This window comes from Venturia canescens, chromosome 7 (genome assembly GCF_019457755.1).
Source record: "Venturia canescens isolate UGA chromosome 7, ASM1945775v1, whole genome shotgun sequence".
Taxonomy (NCBI): Eukaryota; Metazoa; Arthropoda; class Insecta; order Hymenoptera; family Ichneumonidae; genus Venturia; species Venturia canescens.
The window spans coordinates 19426777-19446415 of NC_057427.1; the positions used below are offsets into that span (position 1 = coordinate 19426777).

General features: G+C 38.9%; 2 protein-coding genes across 6 annotated transcripts in view; both read left to right on the forward strand.

The window, feature by feature from the left end:
* The window catches only part of LOC122413486 (membralin), a 758197-nt gene that overhangs the window by 301354 nt on the left and 437204 nt on the right, over positions 1-19639 (forward strand). For all 5 annotated transcript variants that reach the window (XM_043423864.1, XM_043423866.1, XM_043423865.1 and 2 more), the window contains one exon: positions 3366-3601. In XM_043423864.1, coding sequence (XP_043279799.1) covers positions 3366-3601 — 236 coding nt within the window. The remainder of the gene's footprint in view (positions 1-3365; positions 3602-19639) is intronic.
* LOC122413488 (uncharacterized) lies at positions 10601-14251 on the forward strand. Its single transcript, XM_043423871.1, has 2 exons — positions 10601-11245; positions 11618-14251. The coding sequence occupies exons 1-2, from the start codon at positions 11198-11200 to the stop codon at positions 12464-12466; spliced, it is 897 nt and encodes a 298-aa protein (XP_043279806.1). The 5' UTR covers positions 10601-11197; the 3' UTR covers positions 12467-14251.

Sequence of the window (19639 nt, forward strand, 5' to 3'; positions counted from 1 at the left end):
TGCTGTGGTGCTATATTAAGCCCCTTTTTCGCGTGATCTACCCCCCCCCCCCCCGCTCCTAGCCCACCGGCTTCGTCGTCGGGTCGCGTATCGTACTTCGTCGAATCATTATTGTAATTGTTTCTTTTTATCGTTTGCAACCTCACGGGTATATGTAAGACGCCTGAGCGACAGGTGTCCATCGACCCGAAGATATTGAGTCTCAAAAGCATTGAGCCATCTTCCACCGTTTTCTTTTTCTTTCTCCGAGCTAGCCCCGTTCTATACATTTCCCCCCGCATTAGCCGTAGTAGTTGAGTCCTCTGTTGTTAACATTCGAGATCCGAAGAGATCGATCTGATTTATTTTTGTTACTTTTTTGTAAAAACTAACTGGCGCCCAAATTGGTGAAATAAAGCCTATTTTTGTTTGTTATCATTTTTTTCTACTAAATACTGGTTCCTTATTTATTTCATTTTTATTCCCCTTTTGTTTTTAACCATTTCAGCCAGCAGTGACGAAAAACCCCGTCACAATATATAGTATACTTTTGCAAACCGGTGATTATATATTTGGAAACGATTCCTTGATTTTGGTTGAACGTCGCTCTACGTACAGATTCGTGTTTTTCCGAATTTCCGAGAACCGTGAAGAACGCCACCAGGAGAATTCACAAAAACTGAAAAAATCGATGAACCGGTAAAAGCAAACAATTTCGTAGTTTTTTTTACGAGTTCGATATTTTTTAGCTTGCAGTGTAAACGATAATACAATGAATTTTTTCGATTCCTTTTGCGGATTAATGACGACTGAAAGTAGCTCCAAATATTCCGCGACCACAACAGCACTTACAATGTTGGCAGTGACAGGCACTCATGCGTGTAGTGGTCGCGCTCGTCGCGCTCACAATACAAGTGTAGTAGCCAAGGTCACCGCGCTTTGCCCCATGCGAATGCTCCCAGACTACAGCGCCTTCCTAGTCGTGTGAGAAAAAGCTACAGTCAAATTGGAGAAAAATAAAGAAAAGAAGCTTTGCAACGTCGCGCGTACTCTGTTTTTTGGAGATAAGAAACTCATTTAAATAATCATTGGCAGATATTGTCTCCATTAATGTAACCATTCGCATTCATGTCATATTTTAATACCGTATATCAGTTTAAAAAAATGCATTTTTCCCTGAAATTCATTTTTTTAAATGGCGATTTTACGAGTCGTTTCTGATATCGTTAACGCTCATTTTTGTAGCATGTTGCGTGGCGCCGTTCATGGTTACGTCTATTCCGACATTCATTTATTATTTAAGATAGTCTTTTTTAGAGGTTATATCTGTGACATTTTCTTCTTTATCATTGATTTCTCGTTAATGGAAAATTTGAGTATCCCATTGTTTTTTTTTATCAATCAGAAATTTCATTTTTTCCATTATTATTTTCTCATTAATGAAAAATTTGAAGTTTTCTATTATAATTTTTGCATTAATGAGAAATTTAATTTAATAAGTTCAACATTTCCCGTGTTGACACTTTTATTCGCCCGCTTATCGCCCACGGTAAACTCTCCGTTAAACGAAGTGTTCACTTTTATACTATTATATTTGCGAATATGAGCCTGCACTTGTTCTTCAACAAGCTCATACGCATCCAATAGAAACTTTCGTGGGTCGATATGATCACGATTAATCACAGCACCGGTTGACAAGCGATTCTCAAATGCGCTGTCAATTTCACGCCATGTTAATCCATGATCATTTAATCCTCCGCTCCAATTTATGAAGCGTTGGCGTGTTGCCTGCTTCAAACATTCGAGACGCAAGATTTGCGAAGTGACCGAGTGGTGATATTCCAGTCGTGGTCGTTTCGATCGGACTTGCTTCTCCAACCATTCGATGAGGGTATCACATTGGTATTCCCATACCAAAAATTGCTCCAACGTGCGCAGGAGAGTTGCTTGCATACGCAGCAATTGCTCGGTAGCAATGTCGACGTTGAGAGACATGATGCGCTGAACGGAATTTGACTCGAAAATGTAACTGTTACGTCGTCTCAACAGAGTCTGGACCTTCCTCAAAATTGTTTCATTTTATATACGCGTTTTTTCGTTTCTGAGGTGGGGATGAGTAGGGGGGAGGAAAAATCTTGACTTTTCTGGAAACTCGAATGTGGTACCCAGGATCTAATCGAGGAAGTGAGGTTGACTTCAAAAATCCCTTCTTGCGCCTTTTTGAGAAATGCCTCTGCAGGTTAAAAAATGTTCAACACCGGACACATAAATTTGTCATTGAGCGAGTGCATCTCTGTAAAGATTTATAGTCCAATGTGAACATTTTTTTTTTCTCGGAAAACATTCTTCTAAACATCTCTCAAGTTAAAAGTTGCAGGGAAGGGCAGGTGCATTTTTAAAGAAATCTCATCGCCATCTCACGAACGTAAAAATATGTAATACGGGACACATAAACTTCTCATTAGAGGGGTCTCCTTCGTCACGGATTCCAATAATTGAGAGCACTTTTCTTCTCAACTGACTTTTCTTAAAATTCCGCAGGAAACATAAATCAGTCATTCGAGGGGGGCATCTATGAGTTCTTTTTATTCCTCAAAATATGCTTTGTCTATGCAATGCCGCAAACAGGACTGCTGCATCCCCTCTCCCCCTCCTCGTTACCCTGAAAACCTCCACACACCATGCAACCCCCGCAACGCGCTCCCCCCGTCCCCACACCCCCCTGAGAGCATTAGAACCGGTTTTGAAAAAAGAAATCTCGTCCGAACTTGCGCCACCACAGGAATGTAAAAATATGTAACACAGGACACATAAATTTGTCATTAGTGTAACATGCAAACATCTTTAGTTATGGAATCCTATAATTGAGATCATTTTTGGAAAGAGCACTTTCAAAAGAAAATTCCGTCCAGTGCAATCTCTGATACACCGGAAACATAAATTAGTAGCAAAAAAATCTTTTGTCCCAAATTTTTTGTCTCTTTAACGAAGTACCAAATTTTTTGTCTCTTCAAAGTGCCGCCGCACCCCCGCTGTTCGAGGACCTTCCCCCTCCACATACCATGCAGCCCCGCAACGGTCCCCGCGCTCCCCCGTCCCCGCTCCCCCCTGAGATCCCGGAGTTAGAACTGGTATAGCCTTACTACTAACATGGGTTATGTTTTTTCCATTACAAAATGCAAATGTCTGCATCTCATAAAGATAAAAATTATGAAACTGTCATTAAGCAGAGGAAAAAAGTTCACACCAAAATTCAGATATTTCTTTAAAAATAAAAATCTTGAAATAAAACTGCTGTACTTGAAAAGCAGCTTCCCTAGAAGTAGAATGAAGGTTCATTTTTAATTAATAAGTTTCCTAATGCATTTTATTTTTCTGCTTTTCAGGCTATAACTGCTTTTTTTGTAATGGCGTACATCCACATTGTATTCTCACGGGCACCTACAAATTGTCTTGAGCACATACGGGATGAATGGCCCCGAGATGGTATATTACGAGTTGAAATATTGCGCAACGGCGCCGAAGATTATAGTATAGAAAAAAGCTATGCGAAAGAAGCAAAACTGAGGCAGGAGAGGGTGGATGATATTAACAGCGTTCTTGGATTATTAGCAAGAGATGGGCAAGTGTTTAAAAACAAATTATTGTTATTATCATTCACTGATATCACGGGTGACGAGAAACTAAATCTAAACCTCAAGGAATGTCTATAAATTGATAAATAACTCCCAATAATGCATAGTTGAATACATCAAAATCAATGACCAAACCCGCTCATAGTAATTTCAGGTGATCAACAATTATATTGAAATCCATAAAAAATTATTCAATAGATAGGTACATCAAGATCATAAAGAGACTCGGTAGAGTCTCGGGACAAGTACATTGACAGCCCTGTCGTCTGCTGGCTTGAGGCTCTCGCCGAGACTATACTTTCTCTGAATAAAACGATTCGCGGTGGTGGGGGTAAAATTGCCATGTGATTTTCTTTAATTGCGAAGCTCATGAGTTCTGAAAATGAGGCTTTGAAAATTCAACTTTTCACTAATTAAGAAGTTCTCTGTCGAATGAGTCCAAAATCAGCATGCTCGGTGTCGTAATTTCTGAGAAAAAACTTTGCACGGGCTTAAGATTATGCAAAAGTTACTAACACATTCAGGATTTGACGTATCTGTATACGCGTACTCCAACCGCTACAAACATAGGCCCCTTGGCCCCCATGATCACCAATGAGAGAAATTTTGTTGCAACCAATGGTCCTTCAGGAAATTTTGTGCCGATTTTAGTGTGGACATGTCCCCAGCGTTAGTTCGTATCCAGCGGCGCTGCCGTCGGCATACCATTCTCGCTCTCACTCTCTCTCATGGGCTTATACGCTGGGGACATGTGACATCAAGCTGTGACGTCAGCTTGCGCTCACCCCTCGCCATTCTGACCGCCATGTCTGTTTTGAATCAGCGCTTTGTCGTGCTGGTCCCTTTAAATTTCAGAATCATTATTTACATTATGTAAAAATACCGTGTTACACGTGTATATTGTAACGTAACGCTCTTGCCGACCCGGCCTGAACGCCGCCACGCGTCGGTTCGAGCTACCTTAATTTTAAAAGGAGCAGGTATGAACGAGACGAGAGACGAGGATTGTGTTGATAAGATAATAAAATGAATTTATTAAACAATACTTTTGTGTTTTTACAAAAAATGATACGTGTTTTTAATTTTAATCTTTGTTTGTCCGCGTTGTTTGACCGAGTCAGGCGAGAGAAGACTCGAAAGACCCGGAAAAACGGACCGTTTTTCTGTATGAAATTGAATTTTCAAATTCGTTTTCGTTTTTGTTTGTACAATAAAGAACGCTTTATGATTTATCGTCTATTTCCTTTCCTTCCCGCTTTGCATGTGATTTTTCAGACAAAAAAAAACAAAAAGAAAATGAAATTCGCAACATTAATGATTGACAACCGATGTCCTGTAATCCTGACCGCCTGAGCCTGGGTTCTTACGCTTTCTGATAATTCAAGAGTATTGTACGCTTTAGTTTTTACAATTTCTCGCTTTTGACGCTATACAAACTCTAGTCTTACCGCTGCCTCTTGAATTAACGCTTTTATTCGCTTGTTATTTGTTTTTATTCGTTATAATTGATTATAATTTGATCGGATGATTTCTTTTGACTTTGACGTCGTACAAATAAGGTTCAAATGGACTGCGGATTATTGAATTATTCAATTCTAATGCTAATTATTCGTTCGACCCAACCAAATCGGATAAATTGTAAAACAATCTTGAAGTTAATAATAATTAATCATAAAATCATTTATTTATCGCCTCTATTCTGAATAAACCCAAAAAAATGCTAGGTGGAAAGTTTGTGCTTGACCACGGGCCTCAAACGTCGCCGAATGGCGCCAATGTTCAAAACACAAGACAGGTTAGGATGTGAACCCCAGACCACGGGCTCGATACGTCGCCGAGTCTCGCCAATGTCCTGAGCATTCACTAGGTTAGGTAATTTTGCCCACGGACCACGGAATCGATACGTCACCGAGTCTCACCAATGTCCCGTGCAGCGAAAATTCGGAAATTTTAGGTTATGTGGAGTGGACCCTGGACTACGGGATCGATACGTCGCCGAGTCTCACCAATATCCCAGGCATCCAAAGGAATAGTAGGAAAAAAGGATTTTTAGGTTTTACAGAATAGAGTGTATTTTGCTATTTGATGTTAGGAGAGCTCTTCTAAGAGATCCGAGTTGGTTCTAGAGGTAGGGTGAACTGCCTCTCGAATGAACCGTGCACCGACTCTTATACCCCGTTCCCCACTCTAAATTCTCTCAAACGCCGAATTTCTCTATTTCGGACGCGTTCTGCGCATTCTTTTGTAACGGGCTTTACTATTGGCTCGCTGCCTTAATTCGCGCCTTGTTATTGGCTGATCGCTATTTTGCCCGATGCGCCGAATTCCGCTTTTAGTAATTTCCAGCTCAGCATGACTTTAAAATAATAAAATTACAATGTCAATTGTTATTGTTTAATTATTTGAGTGATTTGGCCTTTTTGTTTGATTTTATACCGTTAAATTTAATTTTATCTGTAAACTCGGAAAAAGTCACGTTCGGGTCCTGTAGCCCATTAACGCTTAGCCCCGCGCATGCGCTGTAATCAAGCATCTCGCTCTATTTGAAACTGTACAAATTTTCCCGAAGTTTTAACCTTTTCCTTAATTTTCTTTGGTAGCGGCTATTTTTTCCGACATTTTGAGCCTAATTACGCTCATATTGATAAATAAAAAGTTTGAAAACAATTAGAATAAAGAAAATATGATTTAGTTTGATTTCTCGTCAAGTGGCGCTGTTCAGAGCGTTGCCCGCCGGCTCGCTTGGGCCTTTGTACCAGTAGCCAAGATGGCTGCCGGTCGGGACGCACGCCCGTCATCGCTCCGCGATGTTTTCCGTACGCGTAGTATTTGATAGTTCGAGCGGGCTCGGGCCGCTACGCGAGTGTTACGTTTCAATATACACTGCCGTCCAAAAGTTTGGGGTCACCCGTCGAAATTTCTACCCACACTAAAAGTTTGATAGCTCAATCAAAAATCAACCGAATCGAATTTAACAAACGTCATTTCAAAGAGAATAAATTAATCTTCCTTTTGACACTTGTTAATATTTTTTACAATTTTTTTTTTTTAGCTGGCAGACGCTTCAGAACAGCATCGTTTGTCGACATATTTTTGGCCTTCGTAAACACACTGCCTATCAGTAGAAATTTTTTCCTTGACTTTCCTCCATAACAGCTTTAAAGGGGATAAAAAAAGCTTTATTTTTGTTTTTTAAAAAATACCGTACGATTTTTTTTCGCAAAATTATCTTAGATTTAGCTCAAAACGAGGAGTTTCCGAAATTGTGGCGTATCTCAAAAACTTTATGGGTTCAGAGGAAATGTCAAGGGGGTAAAAAGTTGTGTCGGTTTATGATAAGCTCGCTTTAATTAATTTGGATTATTTAAAAAAAATTTTTTTTCGATCCTTTTGGTCGGATCTTGATTGAGAAAAGCGGTGTAACTCGAGAATTATAGGGTTCGCGATGAAACTTCTAGAGAGAAGAAAGTTTCAATTTATAATTTTGAACTAACTGACATTTTTTCAAATTTTTTTATCGATTTTTTTTTAAATAAGCGAGATGCTTTTTGCAGATTTTATCGCAATCCCCATGTTATTTCAATAGAAAAAATAGTTCATTTAGTCTCTTACCTAGTTTACACCTGTTTCTCATCGAAAAAGCCGCCTTTGGCTTTGAGGACTGCGTTGACAAGTCGTGGTATTCGCTCGATCAATTTGCCAATTATGGCTTGATCTAAACTCGCCCAAGCGTCTTTGAGCTTTCGCAACAAATCGCTGGCAGAAGAAGGGCAAATGATTCTAACTTTCCGATTAAGCTCCTCCCACAAAAGCTCGATCGAATTTGGGTCAGGAGATTGTGGTGGCCACGCCGCATTGATGATTGCTCCATTTTTTTCTTTAGTTTCCAAATATCCTCGACAAAGGCGGGAACTATGCTTCGGATCATTGTCCTGTTGCATTACGAACCCGAGGCCAATGGTCCTGAGACCTGACGGAATCGCATGCCGGATAAGGATTTGGTGATAATGTTCTTTCTTCATAATACCCTCAACTTTTATCAAATTGCCAGTACCGTGACCAGAAAAGCAGCCCCATACCATGATTAAAAAAATAATTTAAATTAATTAAAGTGAGCTTATCATAAACCGACACAACTTTTTACCCTCTTGACATTTCCTTTGAACCCATAAAGTTTTTGAGATACGCCACAATTTCTGAAACTCCTCATTTTTAGCTAAAACTAAGATAATTTTGCGAAAAAAAATCGTACGGTATTTTTTAAAAAATAAAAATAAAGCTTTTTCTATCCCCTCTAAAGCTGTTATGGAGGAAAGTCGGGAAAACAATTTCTACTTGATAGGCAGCGTGTTTACGAAAGCCAAAAATATGTCGAAAAACGATGCTGTTCTGAAGCGTCTGCCAGCTGAAAAAAAAAATTGTAAAAAATATTAACAAGTGTCAAAAGGAAGACTAATTTATTCTCTTTGAAATGACGTTTGTTAAATTCGATTCGGTTGATTTTTGATTGAGCTATCAAACTTTTAGTGTGGGTAGAAATTTCGACGGGTGACCCCAAATTTTTGGACGGCAGTGTATGTGATGAAAAACAGTGGATAGTTTTGTTGTTCGTTAAGCTACCTAGAAGTTGGAACAACCCGCCCTAACTCCAATATCAAAAAAGTTATAACCTTTAAACCTCAAGTCGCCTTCTCACGATTTATAAGCAAGTAACAATGTTTGATATGTATGAGTGCTAGCGTGGTCGAGTGGTTACCTTCAGCAACCATTAACTCGATGGTTAAGGGTTCGACTCTCGATTGGTAATTTTTTTTCTGAGTAAACATTTTCTTTTATAAATATTTTTTCAATTTAATTATTATAACTTTTTAGTTATAAATCAAATTAATTTACATTATACTTATTTTCTCCAAATTGATTTCAGACAATGTAATTACCCCTTTATCAATAAATGTAAATAAATAAATCAGATACAAAATAGAAAAATTGACTTCTCTCATGGCAAGTATATCAAATCGGCAAAATTTGGCTAGATTACCCTTTTGAAGCCCCAACACGAGAAAGATTGGAAATACAAAATGAATTTTGTTAATGATCTAGCTGAAACAAAAAATGTACTTCGATAATTAAGTATAATGTAAATTAATTCGATTTATAACTAAAAAGTTATAATAATTTCATTGAAAAAATATTTATAAGAGAAAATGTTTACTCAGAAAGAAAAAAAAATCATCATTCGAGAATCGAACCCTTAACCTTCGAGTTTACAGTCGCTGAAGGTAACCACTCGACAACGCTAGCAATTATACATATCAAACATTGTTACTTGCTTATAAATCGTGAGACGGCGGCTTGAGGTTTAAAAGTTATAATTTTTTTGATATTGGAGTTAGGGCGGGTTGTTCCAACTTCTAGGTAGCTTAACGAACAACAAAACTGTCCACTGTTTCTCACCACATATATACACGTGTAACACGGTATTTTTACATCATGTAAATAAAGATTTTGAAATTTAAAGGGAACAGCACGACAAAGCACCGACTCAAAGCAGACAATGGCGATTAGTTTCCAAAAATTATATTACAAAGAGAAGTGCCTTCAAATATTTATGTCTTATGAAAAAAAAAAACTCGAAATGTAGGATTCGATCCCTTGACCCCACGCGCTTAGGGCAAGCATCTTTTGACCATTTAATGTGTGAGAGAGAAACAACATTCCAACTTCCCCACCTCCGTGACAGCTGTTCGTTAGTGACGTCACAAGCCAACGCCGCGCCGCGGAGAGGCAGTTTGGGTCGCAGAAAATTTGTCTTCAAGCCACCCATAAGAACTGGGCTTCTATATAAATCTGACTTCTTTGGTTTGGCGGAAAGCTAATGAGCTCGAGAGCTCGAAAGTACTCGAAAGTCACCAGTTGAAGTCTCACGTCATGTTGACATTTGGGATTATGATGTTATGAAGTGCGTGCGGGAAAATAAAAATAATTTTCGCGTCATCTAACGAAGTTCACATTGATCTTTATTTTGTTAAGGATAATAAAGCGGGTCGTACTAGTTAATGGACAGTCTTTGACCATATTTTTTGAAAAAAATTACCACAGGCAATTATATGTAGCATTAGACCTGTCCTTAAGAAAGGCAAAATCGAATTTTAATGGTCTTACCCCCCAAATTAGTTCGAAATAATTCAAAAAAAATGTCAGAATTTAAAAAAAAATTCCCACTATATTTACCCACCGCTAGGAAGCTTAACTTTTTCCCATAAGAAATGCATTGATTTTTCGTAATTTTATATCTTTTTTTTTATCGTCACCCGAACTATCAGCTAAAAAATCGTAAATTCTCAGAAAATATTGATAGTAATGTTACCTTTTTGTGGGATTTTTTGGAATTTGATACAAGCATTTTTGGGCTAGATTAATCACACCTTTATCCTCTGTATATTGTGAAAAATGCCGAAAAAAGTCGAAAAACGTGATTTGCAGAGTTAAATATTGAAAGAATTCAATCGGTGTAGTCTTAAAACATATAAAATTCTTTGTACAAAATAATTAATCACGTAAAAAAAATTTAAGGCCATCCTTGCAGCTAATTCGATTATGCTATGATTTGAAATTTTTCTGTTTTTCTTGCTTGACTTACTGTTCCCGCACGTCGCACTCCCATAAAAACCAATTCTCAGAACCCGGCATCACGTACACATTTTGATTGTTTGTCCTGAAAGTTTATCCGTATTATGTTTTGGCAATCAATTATAGTAATAAAAAAAAGTGCATCAAGATTTTCGATCATAAGTTAATGAAAGTTGGATAAAATTATCCAAAATAAACTATTTGAGATTAGAACAATGTGAAATGGTACGTCTCCTTTGTTAATTTTGTTCTTTCTACAACGCACCATAGTCCTATTTCCTCCGACCCAGCACGTGCTATGTGCGCAATGCGGCCAGACTATATCCGCGCGGAGTAACACCAACGCGCCCGAACAAAGGGTCTTATCACCACTGGACTCCGAGTTCCGAGAGCATCGACTCGAGGCCCAGTAGTCGGTCTTCAACAGCCAACTATTGCGCTCTCCCAGATTTCGTCAATTTAGGTTACGTGCACAATGCGTTTACGAGAAAACATTCGTTTGATTGGTTATGTGGATTTCCAAATTTTCGGGAATAAACTACCATCAACTCGTCAAGTTTTAAAAGTTTTATTTTTCAACACACGAGTGTCAGGTTTTGACATAAAAACAAGTGCAGCATTAGCCGTACGTGAAACTATGATTTTTTGGAAAAAAGCCAGATTAAAAACGAAGCAAGATTATAACTGCGTAACGAAACTGATGGATTTACATCAACAATGGCATCTATTGGGAAAAAATATTAATGCCCCAAGCAATAAAAAGAGGGAAGAGGAATTTTGCGGTAAACTAGATGACCTCTTTGACATCGCCCATCAAGATGTGCTTGCAGGCCTCGACGATATAAGAACGGAATTTCTGCAAAATCAAAGAAAGCCTGGTCGTATCGGTTTCATCTGGGATATCCAAAGCACATATGATTTGATGGAGGCAGCAGAATTGCGAAAAACAACCGATGCGTTACAGAAGTTGGAGAGAATGGAACAGGAAAGAGCATTATTTGGTAATTTTCCTCCGAATATCTTGAACAAACCATCTTTCTATGATCCTGAAGATTTCTACATTTGCAAATTTCGAGTTCTTGGAACTACTACCTAGTTGTGCGTATTTTTTATTTTTTGAACTTCAATTTCGTATACGTTAGTATTTACACTGAGGAGCGCTATCGAAAAATTTCGTAATACTTTTTGGCTTCTTTTCACATTTCTAATGGCGCTTATTTTTAGATTTTGAATTCATTTTTTTTTATTTATTTTTTATCTGTATCTGCGAATTTCGTCCTTTTGTGAGGAATATTTTGTAAACCGTGGTGTCATTTTTTTTTATCGATCCTCAATTAGCAAAGATATGTAATAACGATAAAAATTTCTTCCAGATGAGATCGTGGAGTTGGCATCGAGTGATGGGTGATTGTGGCGACTTTTCACAAGCGTTGTCACAAAAATCCATTGGCACACTTTCGAATTATTCCACAGAAGACCATCCTGCAGATGATGCTGGTCCATCGAATCCGAAAAAATCTCGAGGCATTGTAGATGTGGTGAACGACAAACTCATCGCGGTTCTTGATAGGTTCAAGGTTTCTGATACATCGGCCGTTCATTTAATCGCTTCTGTAGCTCAATCTCTTGGATTCGATTTAAATACGTTGATTGTTAATCGGAGTTCGATAAAGAGAAAGCGTGAAAAATTACATGAAATGAGGTCCATGAGAATAAAATGCATGTTCCAAAATACTGACTTGAGAGCCGCTGTTTTACATTGGGACGGAAAACTTTTGCCTGATTATGAAAGCGGTAAGAAGTTTGAGAGACTACCCGTTTTGATAACAAACAGTGATTCTGAGAAGCTGTTAGGTGTCCCAAAACTTGAAAATGGGAAAGGCATTACGCAAGCGAACGCCATTCATGATGTTCTCGATGAGTTGGGTGCTTTGAGTTCGATAAAAGCTCTTTGTTGTGATACAACGGCTTCGAACATGGGTGTCACGAATGGCGCGGCGGTTTTATTAGAACAAATGTTAAAGAAATCTATTTTATACCTGCCATGTCGACACCATATTTTCGAAATAGTTTTGAAAAGCGTTTTCAATGCGAAATTAAAATCCCTTTCGACTGGACCAGATGAACCAATTGTAAAACGTTTTAAAGATTCCTGGTCGAAAATTGATTCAACAGCATTTCGCATCGGAATTGATGATAAAAAAGTACAGCGAGCGTTGTAACTGTGGAGAATATCAGGAGAATAAATTCATTTGTTGAATGGGCATTAGAAACGGATCAACCTCGAGTGGATTACAAGGAGCTTTTGAATTTAACAAAATTATTTCTCGGAACCGTCCCATCGCAAGAAGTCGTTATACGTTCACCGGGTGCAATGCATCATGCACGTTTCATGTCCAAAGCTATTTATTCTTTGAAAATATTTTTGTTCCGAGACAGTTTTGAAATGACAAAAACTGAATATCAGGCGATCCGAGATGTATCGGTTTTTATCGTAACAATTTATCTGGAAGCGTGGTTCACTGCTCCACTCGCAGGAGCAGCTCCAAATCACGATCTTCAGTTTTTGAAAAAACTCTATAATTATAAGAGCATCGATAGAGAGATAGCTAATGCAGCTATGCAAAAATTGGTGAATCACCTTTGGTTTTTGAGCCCTGAAACGGTCGCCTTATCATTTTTTGATGAGAATTTATCATTGGAAGTGAAACGTCGCATGGTGTCCGAGTTGGGCCCGCTCGACGTAATCGAAGAAATTGATCAAAATTGCCAGAAGAAAATTGTAATAAACGTAAAAGACGTTGGTAGTTTTTGTGACAAAGAGATGGATCATTTTGTAACATCGCAAACCCAGAATTTTTTTTTCCGATTTGAAATTGCTCAATCGTTTCTACAAATTGACCCATCTCTATGGTCTGAAAATGAGAGCTTCCGAGAAGGTTCGGAAATTGTCAAAAAATTAAAAGTTGTGAATGATGCGGCAGAAAGGGCTGTTAGTCTATTCACAGATTTCAATAATATTCTGACGCAGAATGAAAAACAGAAACAATACATTCTGCAAGTCATTGAGGAACATAGGAGGAAATTCCCTGATTCAAAGAAAATAACGGTCATGCAAAATTTATGAATAAAGCAATCGGTTTAAGGAAGTATTATGATGTTCTTTGCTATATCATTTAGAAATACATGCCAGGATCAAAATCCTTAATATAATATGTGATGACTTTAGCGATTTTAACTTCTATATTTATAAACTAGAACTTCTATTCGGACCTTCTATAATAATAAAAAATGTGTGAAGACTTAACTCATTTTAACTTCTATATTTAGACCTCTGGAAAATACTTTTAGACTTTTTTTTCTATTTTCAGCGATTTCCGAGAATTTACTATCTTCGGAAAAAAGATTCCTTATTTTTAACCTCTGCCATTTTATTCCTCCTATTTTGAGCTCTCCAAACGACGTTCTTCGATTTTTTTGCTTTATTCCGCGTTTTTCGAAACATACAGAGAATAAAGATGTGATTGATCTAGTGCAAAAATGCTTGTATCGAATTCCAAAAAATCCCACAAAAATGTAATATTACTATCAACATTTTCTGAGCATTTACGATTTTTTAGCTGATATATCGGGCGACGATAAAAAAAAGATATAAAATTACGAAAAATCAATGCTTTTCTTATGGGAAAAAGTAAAGCTTCTTAGCGGTGGGTAAATATGATGGGAAAATTTTTTTAAAATTCTGGCATTTTTTTTGAATTATTTTGAAGCAATTTAGGGAGTAAGACCATTAAAATTCAATTTTGCCCTTCTTAAGGACAGGTCTAATGTAGCATAGTATATTATTAAGAAATGTTATAATGATTTTAGAACGGTAAATACTATTCAAGTTCATTTTATCATGAAAAAGATTTTGTGCAGAGTTGTTAATATGACTCGGTAGTGCATTGTGAAAAGTTTACGTCTGACAACGTCGGGCGTTCAGGTACCCATAACATCAAGTTATTATGTCAACAAAATTCCTTTTGAGGCCTCTCAATAAAAAATCTTACACATATTACCAAGCATTTGATGAAATGAAATTTATTTCACAAAAATATACCATCCCAAATTTTTTTTCCGTGCATTTTTTCATTTTCCGTTTATTAATGAAAAAAAGGGCGTTGCGTATACAAAAGAATTTTTGTATACGCAACGTGCAAGCCACCTTTCTGAGCCAATTGAAATATATTTTCTAAACGCAAATTTTATACATTTTTTTCACTAACGTTTAGTTATTTTATGAATGCAATTATTTCTTCATAGTTTTTATATCGCTTGAAATGCTGTGTATCAAAATATCGTCAATTTTTTTATTTGGAGTAACCCTCTGACAGTAACGTTAGGTTTTGTACAGATGTATACATATATAGGTTTCGCGAGGTTGCCACAACTTTTCATGGTTATAAAATCCTCAGATTCCGTGAGCATTTGTCGTCTTTAACTTTATATTTCTAATTCAGATGTCCGTGACCCTCTTTTTTTAACCAACCGTTAGAATCCTGAGGGAACCAATTCATATAATAGATTTTTTTTATTATCGACACCTTATATAGAAATGGAACAAATTTTGAGTTATACAAGCTTCGAAGCCATTGCGGCTAAAGGCGACACGTAAAATTGTGTTCTTTTTAACTAATAATATTTCGATAAAACAGTCGATAAGGGATCTTGAAATTTCACACAGATCAAGTATTAAGCTTGGACTACAACATACAAAAAAATTAGAGTGCCATCTGAAATCGAGTCTAGTGCTCGTACATCCTTAAGTTCCTTAAGGTGATCTATCACTTGCGTGGTGCTTGCGTAAGTGCGAGAGATAGCTGCAAAATGGTCACACGTTTTACTCGGACATCCTTGATTTTTTGAGAAAAATAAAAGTTACACCTTGTTCTCTAATAAAATGAGAATAGCATGTAACTCATATTTTCTTTCAAATATCAACCTAACTCAGATTAAAACGTGCAACAGGATTTTTACCGACTGAACAACTGATAGATCACGTAAATTTTGTTTCTATGGTTATATGATTTTTATCAAGAGACTCGGTAGAGTCTCGGGACAAGTACATTGACAGCCCTGTCGTCTGCTGTCTCGCCGAGTATATTCAGAGAAAGTATAGTCTCGCCGAGACTATACCTAGCGTGTATTGATATGCACGCTAGGTATTAGCACTTCCTATTTTTAATTATGAAATATGGATACGTACAATTAATAAAAATTGTAGAAGAATTATAGAATTGGGATATGGATTACTAGTAATAAATAACTCAAAATAATGATAAATGATACAATATGGATTACTATTATGGATGATGATATGGATTACTAGTAATAAATAACTCAAAATAATGATAAATGATACAAGAAGTCAGCGATGACCTATTTATGAATTACATAAGAAGTTATGTTTTCAAAATGCAATGGCCATATTAACAAATAAGCAATTCTGTTGGTCTTGACGCACTTCATAGTTTATCTTTTGTCCGGTTGAACCTTGGTGGCTACATGCAGAGTTTAAAAATTTTGTGCATCGACGTGGGTGTGTCAACTTTTATCTCTGGGTATGATAATACAAATGAAAAAGATTGCTTCAAAAAGTCCTTGGAAGCACGTTTTTTAATGAAATGAAAATTGCTAGCATCAGAATTCAATAAACATATGTGAAAATTGCGAATTTTGGTGGACTTGGTGAACATTGTATATATTTTTTTCTTTCTCCTTCTGTTAAATTTTAAGGAAAATCAATCAAAAAATTCGGTTCATTGAAAAATCTTCATATCAAGAGACTCGGTAGAGTCTTGGGACAAGTACATTGACAGCCCTGTCGTCTGCTGGCCCGAGGCTCTCGCCGAGACTATATTATCTCTGAATAAAGTAAATTTCGGTGGTGGGGGTAAAATTGACATGTCATTTTCTTGAATTCCGAAGCTCAGGAGTTATGTCGCAATTTGAAAATTGAACTTTCAGCTAATTAAGAAATTCTCTTTCGATTGCGTCCAAAATCAATACGATCGGTGGTGTAATTGCTGAGAAAAAACTTTGCTCGGGCTCAAGATTATGCAAAAGTTACTAACACATCTATGGATTTACTGTGTCTGTACAGAACACCATCAAAGGCCTCTTGATGCCAGCTATAACCCATTTCTATGGAAACTCGGGTCCCGGGATCCCGGCTACAGAAATAATGAGTTGTGATTGGTCAGGACACTTGCTGTACCGTTCCAGCGGAATACAGTTTATGAATATATATACAAGGCCATCAGTCAGCCATCAGTTATTGATGTTATATCAAACGTATTTTCGACATTACGAAGTGCGGGGTGACAAAAAAATATTTTTCATCTAATAAAGTGTTAAATAGGTTAAATATGTATTTATTTTATTAAAAATAGTGGTATGTGGTGTCATACAGTATTACGAAAACCAGACATATAGTGACTTTGACGTGATATATGTTGGTAATTTCCAGGATCTCAAAGAGGTTATATGAAATAAAAATTATACTCGGATTGGTAGGATAAGTTCTGATAAATTTTTCTTTATTTTTAACATGAAAAACGTGTCTTTCTTCGTTTAACAAAAACCGGAAACTGAAACCTTCTCACTCATTCTCTCCCCTCTCTGACACACTCACGCCCCTGGCGTCACGCTCTCACACTCGTTTGCGGCAGCACCCCAAAGAGGCGCGAACTACGAATGCGCTAAACTCTCTCTCACCCATTCAACACACTCACCGTTTGAGCATTCGTTATTGCTAACATATCACACAGCCGGCCAAACTGTACTCTCGGCAGAGCCTTCGTAAACATATCGGCTTTTTGGTTTTCCGTAGACACATATTTTACCTCTACAACGCGACTAGCAACCTTTTCTCTCACGAAGTGAAACTTTACATCAATATGTTTTGTGCGCTTATGAAACTCGGGGTTTTTTGCGAGTTTGATTGCACTTTGGTTGTCAACCCAAATCACAGTCGGTTTGTCACTACACACTCCTATTTCCGTAAGTAGTCTTCTCAACCACACTGCTTCGCGCACTGCTGCAGTAGCGGCTACATACTCCGCCTCTGTCGTACTAAGCGTAACGAGCTTCTGCCTCTGACTCGCCCACGACACAATTCCACCGACATACATGAACGCGTAGCCCGTTGTTGATCGACGCGTCTCCACGTCCCCTGCGAAATCTGCATCACAGTAGCCAACAAGCTCCGGTTCAATTTCTTTATTTTTGTAGAGAATCCCGTGATTTTGCTTCCCGACTAAATAGGAGAATATTCGTTTCACCGCCAACCAGTGCGCGCGGCCATGCTTGTTTAAGAATTTTGACACACGATTTACCGCGAACGCGATATCAGGTCGCGTCACGATCGCGAGAAACATCAGCGACCCTACAACCTCACGATACGGAACGTCCAAACATATTTCTTCATCGTCGACAGGAGTCAGCACCGCGTTCGGGTCAGCGGGCACGGTCACCGATTTTGCATCCGACATCCCGAATTTTTCCAGAATTTTCTTGGTGTACTCGGTTTGATGCACGAACATTGTTTTCTTGACACGATCCCGTTCAATTTGTAGCCCTACGAACCGCGACGCGTCCCCAATTGTAATTTTGAACGCACCTTTTAAATGTTCAATCACCGCGGCTAGCACTTTGCTCGACTTTGCAGCCACAAGGCCGTCATCAACAAATAGCGCCAGATAGACCTCCTCTCCGTCGACGCACCCTTTGAAGATGCATTGATCCGCCTCGCCCTGTGCGAACTTGAACTTGCGCAGGAACTCACTGAATTTCAAGTTCCAGCATCTGGGCGACTGTTTCAAACCATACAAGGACTTGTTTAGTTTGCACACGTCGTCCTGTTTCACCGAGAGACCTTCAGGGGCTTTCATGAGTATCTCCTCTTCGAGATCTCCATACAGGAAAGCCGTGCACACGTCGAATTGCGTTAGATCGTAGTTCTCTTGTGTAGTCTTGGCCAGAAACACGCGGAGTGAGTCATAACGTATGACCGGAGCGAATGTTTCGTTGTAGTCCACCCCCGGCCGCTGCAAAAACCCCCGCGCACACAGACGTGCCTTGAAACGACACTCACCCGTTTTTGTCCCCCGTACGACCTTAAAGACCCATTTCGAGTCTATTATTTTGTCCCCCGGTCTCTTGCTGACCACCGTCCAGGTGCTGTTTTCCTCATGGGCTCGAAGCTCTTGGTCGATAGCCTCCGACCACTTCTCCTTCTCGGGACCCGTGATCGCTTCTTGGAAAGTCTCAGGTGCATGGAATTCTACGAAATCTATTTCATACTGGTACCTTCTCGGTCTCTGAATTCGATTTCGATTTCTGAGTGCCCGCTCACCTACTCCCTGGCGTTGCTCGACGTCTTCTTCCGGTGGCGGTTGTTGAGCATTTGGTATCGCGCTTGCTTCTTCTTCCTCGTCTTCTTCCAGTGAGTCGTCCTGAACCTCGACCACTTCGGGCTCTCGTTTCATTGTTAAACCCCCTTCGTCGGAGTCACTCAGACGCATACCCTCATCAGCTACTTCCTCGTTAAACACGACATCACGAGACACGACGATTGCTCGCTTTTCCGCGTCATACAAACGATAATTGGCTGACTCGTCTTGATACCCTACGAGTATCATTTTCTTCGCCTTGTCATCGAGTTTTCGTCGGAGTTGCCGAGGAACATGTACATACGCCACCGATCCAAAAACTCGCACATGGTCCAGCTTTGGTCGCCTCCCGGTCCATGTCTCATACGCTGTCTTCTGGTCCTTTCTGCTTGAGTGCGTTGTTCGGTTAATCACGTACACCGCTGTGTTGACCGCCTCAGCCCACAACGTCTTCGGTAGTTCTTTCGCTCGTAGCATGGTTCGAGCACTCTCGAAGATTGTGCGATTCGCTCTTTCTGCTTTTCCGTTCTGTTGCGGAGAGTACGGTGCGGAATTTTCCATCGATATGCCTCGGCTCTCGAGATACGCTGCGAACTTTTTGTTCTTGTACTCGCCTCCGTTGTCCGATCTCACGACCTTCAGCCTCGTCCCGAACTTGTTTTCGACGAGCCGGTCATATATCTTGAACTTCTCGAGTACTTCATTTTTCTGTTTGAGGAAATAAACAACGCAGAAACTCGAAGCTTCATCAATGAACGTTACGAAGTAACTCGCGCCCCCTTGCGATTTTACCTGGATTGGCCCGCAAACGTCAGAGTGTACGCACTCACCGGTTTTCATTTCTCGCAAACTCGATTTGTTTTCTTTGAACGGCAGTTTATGGGCCTTGCCGAGCTGGCATGGCTCACAGAAAAATTTTTTCACATTTTTTAGCTTCACGCCGGTCACCAGATTGTTTTT

Excerpts from the sequence above, each read along its gene's own strand:
- LOC122413488 (XM_043423871.1), top strand. The coding sequence starts at position 11,198 with ATGCGTTACAGAAGTTGGAGAGAATGGAACAGGAAAGAGCATTATTTG. Across the intron at positions 11,246-11,617 it reads ACAGGAAAGAGCATTATTTG|ATGAGATCGTGGAGTTGGCA; the intron begins GTAATTTTCCTC and ends AATTTCTTCCAG.